This window comes from Cupressus sempervirens, chromosome 4 (assembly GCF_028749045.1).
Source record: "Cupressus sempervirens isolate cs-2001-9-10 chromosome 4, ASM2874904v1, whole genome shotgun sequence".
NCBI classification, from domain to species: domain Eukaryota; kingdom Viridiplantae; phylum Streptophyta; class Pinopsida; order Cupressales; family Cupressaceae; genus Cupressus; species Cupressus sempervirens.
The window spans coordinates 45623122-45630294 of record NC_143121.1 but is presented as its reverse complement, the minus strand read 5'-3'; the positions used below and the strand labels follow the sequence as shown (position 1 = coordinate 45630294).

At 34.4% G+C, this 7173-nt stretch overlaps 1 protein-coding gene across 1 annotated transcript; it reads right to left on the bottom strand.

The window, feature by feature from the left end:
- Positions 1-1371: 1371 nt before the first annotated feature.
- LOC149559859 (uncharacterized) lies at positions 1372-2253 on the bottom strand. The gene is made up of 2 exons (XM_089823515.1): positions 2025-2253; positions 1372-1587 (listed from the first exon to the last, which is right to left on the bottom strand). Exons 1-2 carry the CDS (start codon positions 2247-2249, stop codon positions 1372-1374), a joined length of 441 nt encoding a protein of 146 aa, XP_089679641.1. The 5' UTR covers positions 2250-2253.
- Positions 2254-7173: the final 4920 nt, after the last annotated feature.

Genomic DNA, 7173 nt, shown 5'->3' with positions numbered 1-7173 from the left:
AAAATGACCAATACAGCTATAAAATTTGAGGCCTAGCTACAAGCACACCACACCACATTGCCTATAACAACTTTGCTTTTCTTTATATTAAGAGAGAGGGTTTAGATTATCATTGAGTGTTTGCCAGGTTCTTAAATTGGCAGATTCATTGTTTGCTATTATAATTAAGAGTTGTCATTACGAAAATGATGAAGATGAAAGGACTACTCAATGTTTTATATAGAATTGATGAAGTTATTTAACTGATGAAGTTGAATCGACTAGATTTATACATCTACAATTACATCATCTCTCTATTTTCAACCATTTCTATTATTGGCCCGCTTTTCTTTCTACATGGAAATTGTACTATTTTTGACCATTTCTATTATAAGTTAAGAAATTTCTAAACTTATATTTTGCATACTAATATTTCAATTGTTATTAATCTTTAACAATCTTACAAGAAAAAGGGGCCAATAATAATTGATAATTATTTGTAGAATGTTATATTATTTCATAAAACATATATATTTATAAACTTTGAGATATGAGATTTATGTAAATATTACTAATTTATACTTATATTTGATTAAATATTAAAATTTATAAAACATAAAGTGAAAGGTTTTATGATGACCAATCAGTCATAAAAAAAAACTCATGACAGAAGTTCCAAGACTATTAATTTTGGAGGAATGAAACTTAAAGATTGTTTAAAATATATATTAAAAATAAAACAATTTTAAAACTTAAAATGGGAACCTTGGTTCCTGAATAACGCAAATATTGACTCTGTAGTCAAATAAGTTGGAAATAATTTTGAATTAATAACAAATATAAAAAATTGCTGCCCACAATCCAAACCTGTATATATACGATTTGCTATAGTACTGGTATCTATGATAGTAAGAGCCAGTTTTTCCTTTTGATAAAGAGATATTACTGATATCTATGACAGTAAGATTCCTCAGTTATTATTCGACCTATGAATCTAAGTGCTAAATTCCTTATATGTGTGTACTTATACAAAAGTATTCACACGTATTGAGTAATCTATCCATAAATAAGTTGAGTTCCTTTGAAACCTATCAATGCACCATGATATGATCAGACTTTTTAACTTCACGTTTTAAAATAAACAAATATGTTGGTTAGCCCATGCTGGTCCAAATTTCTTATGGAAAAATTGTTTAAACGCGTCTCCATTAGAAACAGAGGCCTCATTGAAACATTGCAATTACAAACCAGAACCAACACCGTCACACTCTTTATTATATATAGAAAAACACAGCATACATACAATCCACAGTATGCTTCAAACCAGAAGATGGTCTACACACAACTCGTTATAAGATGAAACAACCCAAAAAATAAAATTCATTTGCTCTTTCAATGCTCTGTTTCTCCCTCTTTGTGGTTTCCAGGGAGCTTCTCTTTGATCTCTTCCGTCAACCCTTTCTTCTCGCCCCCTTCTTCCTCAGCCTTCACATGACCGTCTTCTTCTTCCTCTTTCTTGTCTCCATGAAGCTTCAACTTGTCCTTCAATCCACCCTTCTTTGTCTCCTTCTTCTTCTCTCCCTTCTCATCTTCTTCCTCATCGCTGGACTGTACACACACAGCATTTCAACAGATCAGAGACCGATCCGTGTAATCATTTAACCAATAAAAGTACGTAAGGTAGGATGAATTTCAATAGAATGCAAAAAATTGAAATATGAAGGTGGAACAAAATGCAACCAAATCTAAAAAGATGAAGGGATTGTGATCCGTTGGTCAAATTTTAATAGCACTTCCAAAAGCCAAATAAAAGATCACCGCTCAGTAACACAAAACCTTACGCCCTAACAAAAAGAGAGAGACCATAACAGGATAGTTGAGGGTATGGATACCGTGAACAACAGGGGCTCCATAATTAATTCAGCTATTGCGTAATACAAGCACTTCAGAAGGGTTAAAAAATCGATTCAAATCCAAGCACATTGGTATTCCATCTGATCTATTCAACTTAGAAACGAAAGCATTGATGGGCAAAATAAACGTACAGAGCTTGAAGAAGAGCTCTTGCTGCGATGCAGCTTTCCCATGAGTCCCCCTTCTTCTGTCTTCTCCTCGCCTTCGCCTACGTGTCCCTGCTCATGAGGAGCTACACCCGCCACGTCTCCCTCCACGACAGCACCATGCTGCTGATGTGTCTCCTCCTCTTTGTTCTTCCCAAACAAGCCAAATAAACCGCGACCCCTATGCTCTGCTGCGTTTGAATCCGCCATTCTCAAGAAATTGAGATACTTGTCAAGATAGAGACGGCTGCGTAAATAGCTCAAAAAGTTACATGGAAAATGAGTGTTGAGCGAAGGCCAATTTATAGGATTTCAAAAACAACTGACGCGGCTTGCTGGGGCGTGGCATTTATATGTCGGTGAAATAAATGTTAACATTACGCGGATAAGACGTGAGTGGGCCCATTGAAGTAAAAGTAATGTCGACGACAAAGATATCGTAAGGGGACGGTCTACATGCATTCCAGGCTCTACGAAACGAGCTCCTGGCGTTTCGTACTTGTGGGGAGAATCTGAAACGCATGCGTTTCAAATAGTGATAGTTATATTATAATTAGAGCGTACGGATCACCCTGCTTTGCCCTTGAAAAAAATGGAAGGTCTTTTGCATGGACTATCGACTTTCCTTGTAACGCCTACATTTTGTGTGTTTTTGGTGAATGAAAATAGACATATATTATTAGTTCAAGTCTTCAATTTGATGGCTGTATTGATCCTTTTTGGTGATGGAAATAGGTATATATTACTAGTCATATATTAGTTTTTATATATTATATATAAAATAAGTCAAGAGATATATTTCGAGGTGTCTTGGACAAGGATATCTGTTGATTGCATATATATATAAGTTATTAGCAATCGTGTTTTTTATAGTTAAATATATACTTAATCTATAATAAATTATATTATTAAATATTAAATATTTTTACCATATTCTATGATGTTCATTTCAAAATATGTTTAGAAAAATAGATTTCTTTTAAAAATAATGATTTTTTGTGCTTATGTTTTTTTTTTCAAGTAATTAAAATTAAATTTACGATTGACATTTGAGTTTTTGTTTACATTAGCTTATTGAGTTTTGAGTTAACATTAATAGCATGATCAGCTTTAGGGGCATAAATAGGACTAGGGTTAAGAGGTTAGTGTTAGGGTCGAGAGATATTGTTCAGGTTAGGGTTATGATTAAAGTTTGAGCTAGGATTAATAAGATATTTTGGGTTATGACCAAGAATAGAGTGTGGCTTGGGATTAGGGTAAGGATAAATTGTTAGGGATAGGGTGCAAGGTTTACAAATAGGAGAAGTATGATGGTTAGGATAAACCATAGGATAAGGATTAGGTTTAAGGTTTGTATCATGGTAAGGGTTGGTGTTTAGAGAAGAGATTAGTATGACAGTCAAGTTTACATGTAAAGTAAGGAATAGGGTTAGGGTTAGGGGTAGGGTAAGGATTAGGGTTATGGTTAGTATTAAGGTTAGGGATACATTTTAAAGGTATGATTACTATCATTTAGGGAGTAAAGGCATGCTTAAGATTATGATTACATTTATGATTTATGATTAAGGTTAGTTTTAGAATGGTAATTATAGTTAATGTTATGGTTAGGTTTTGAGAAAAGGGCAGGAGTAAATCTATTATTAAGATAACTTTAAGGTATAGGTTAAAAATTATAGTTTGGGATGATGCTTAGATTATATATTTTTGAACTAAGGAATAGAGTTTAGATTATGATTACAATTAAACTTAGGAGTCAAAATAGAGTTTTGGTTTGCATTAGGGTTAGACTATAATTAGAAATAGGGAAAAGGTTCTAGTTTTGATTATGATATATGAAATATTTGGCCAAAAGGTCTACTTTGCACTTAGGATAATGATAAAGTATATAGTTTGGATTATGAAAGGATTAAAAAATATGAAATTAGAGTTTTACATTTTTTATTAGATTTCCCATCTAGGACTATATTTTATGGTAGGACTTAGATTAGGGTTTAGTATATAGGATTTAGGGTTACAAAGATTTAGAGCTCGGGTGAAGGCTAAAACATGCATTTTATAAAAGCAATCTTGACCATGAACCTAACTTCAATTGAATTGTAACTTTAACCCTAAACTTTAATGTACTATATTAATCCTAATAACTATATAAAATCCCAACCCTAATTTTAAGCATAATAAAAACATAATCATAACCAAAATATATCTTATATTTTCATTACAATAATTATTAGGGTGTTTGAGCCTGGGATTAAGGTTTAGGGTTTTCAATTCAAATTATGATTATGCTTAGGATTTGGATTAGGTAAGGTTGTATTATTATTAGGGTTAGGCTTTATGATAATGATCAAGGCCTAGATATCATAATTAAGATTATGGTTGGGTTTATTACATTTCAAACATTTTAAATTTTAATTGACAACCTTAACCACCTCATGTATACATTTATGTAATGTCTCTTCTTACTATTTTCTACAATGGCATATGCATAAGTTAAAATTTGTGCATAGTGTTTTCCTTTCTTTTTTTTTAATGTATTTTCCTAAAGTTCAAGGTGCTTAGAATTAAATTCCACTTTATTTCAATCAAACACATATCTATAAATTTCCTCCATTTGAAGTTTATTATTTTATCTATCTCGCAAAATTGTTTTTTTTTTTTTTTCTATTTTTAACATTTTTGGTAGTAATTATTAAAATCAATTATATATATTTTTAACTATCATATAATATTTCTATTTATTTTTGAATTCTATCTAAATCATACTTTAGATGTTCAAAATAGTTATTTTAAATAATTAAAAAAAGCACAACCACTCTTTGTAATTAAATGTTTTGAATTGCTAAACTTGTTTTGTTAAAATTTTCATTTATTTCTTTTTTAATTATGAAGATAATTTTTTTCTTTATTATACCTTCTATTTACTTATTTTTAATTATGAAGGTAATTTTCTTATGTTTGGGTTCATCACTTAGTATGTTGGTTAATTGTGGTATCTTGAAGATCAAACTAAATCTAATTCTATAAAAAAAAAATGATGTTTCAAGTCTTTTTTCAGGATGTTGTAGGGTCGGTTGATATCTTAGTTGTCACTCAGACCCATGAGAGTCTGGGTTTTGATGGTTATTTGTGGTTGTCAGTCTTCAGGGATGAGGTTCACTCCTCAGGTGGTGTGTGGGGGTCTGGAGGTGTTGCCTACTTGATTAGAGACAACCTCTTCAATGGTATTTCTATGGTTTAGTTTTGACAGACATACCAGATTTATGTGGATTTGAGTATGCCATGATAGACACTGTCATCATGATTTGTTACTTTCCACCAACCTCTTCACCCTATGCCATTCATAGTACCGAGGACAATGATCCACTTACTGATATAATTGAGTGCATTTCTAGATTTAGTGCCTTGGGTGACATAGTTATCCTAGGTGACTTCAATGCACGAACTAGGGAATGGCAAACTACTATACATGACCAAGGCATAGATTAGACCTATATTACAGAACTTGATTATGTCAGTTTGGGGCTCTAGCATATTTTTGAGGATCACCATGGACCTTTATCTATCTATGGCCATCACCTTCTTTACCTGTGTGAGTCTTCTGATCTAGTTATTCTGAATGACCTTCTTTGCTTTCCTAGATCTGAGATTTTTACCTATTAGCCATACTATCGGAGTTTAGTGTGGTTGACTACATTATCATTGGTGCTTCTTTCATCTCTTGCATCTGTGGCATCACCATCGCCCATCTCTCGCTTGCCTACTATTCTCTTTTGTGACTAGCACTTCACTTCTCACCCCTCTCGTCAGTCACCCCTTCCCTTTACGAGGAAGGCCACTCCACACCTTCACCCACATCCCCACCCCCCCAACTACTTTGGATCACAACCCTAGCCATTTCCACTTTTTCTTTGCCTAGGGTGATGGGGACTTCTTAATTTTTGGCCTACATTGACTCTTCTCGCCTATTATTTCTTTGAGCGTAACCATGCTCCCTCCATAATTGATCTTTTAACTACAACCATGTGGGAGTCGACTTTCTTTTCCATCCCCCACCACCCTATCCTTAGATCAAAGCACTAGAACATGTGCCCTATGAACCATTGGTTTGATGCCAACTATAAATCCTTTCACCGTCACTTGACTTTTAACCTTTGAGACCTCTCCTTCAATTATTGTCAATTTTTGACATTCCTACCATTGGTTTCTTCATGTGAAGATATGTACTTACATTGCTTCATAGTGAAATTCCTTACACGATACACTTAGCAAGGACTCAAAGCTCTTTTGGTGCACCTTGTTCCCATGGTATCTGCCCCTACCTTGCTCCATTGACCTATGCTTCGTCATCTCCCACACCACCACCCTTTACGACATTCTAGGTCAGCCGCCTCTTCACCTCATCTCACCCTCTCACTGTTATATCTTTACTACTTCCATCATCTACAAGACTGTTAGAATGATGAAATGTAGTAGAGTAGTCGATGAGTATGGCTTGTAGACAAAACTACTCAAGCTTGGTAGCTCAGTGATTGGCTCCTATCTCACCAAACTCTTTAATAGAGAGGTTTGTATTGGCTTTCTGGAGGCTTGGTCGAGGCACATGATCCATATTATTCATAAGATGAGGCCAATTTTTGACCCCAACAATTACAAGATCATTGTGATTGGCATACCTTTGCTAGACTTTGTGCCACAACATTTAATATTATTCTTTTAGGGGAACTAGATAGGATGAACTATAGGGCTAGAGGTCAAGCTAGTTTTAGAGTAGATTATCAAACTATGGATCATATCAAGGACTCAAAGCTCTTTTGGTGCACCTTGTTCCCATGGTATTTGCCCCTACCTTGCTCCATTGACCTATGCTTCGTCATCTCCCACACCACCATCCTTTACGACATTCTAGGTCAGCTGCCTCTTCACCTCATCTCACCCTCTCACTGTTATATCTTTACTACTTCCATCATCTACAAGACTGTTAGAATGATGAAATGTAGTAGAGTAGTCGATGAGTATGGCTTGTAGACAAAACTACTCAAGCTTGGTAGCTCAGTGATTGGCTCCTATCTCACCAAACTCTTTAATAGAGAGGTTTGTATTGGCTTTCTGGAGGCTTGGTCGAGGCACATGATCC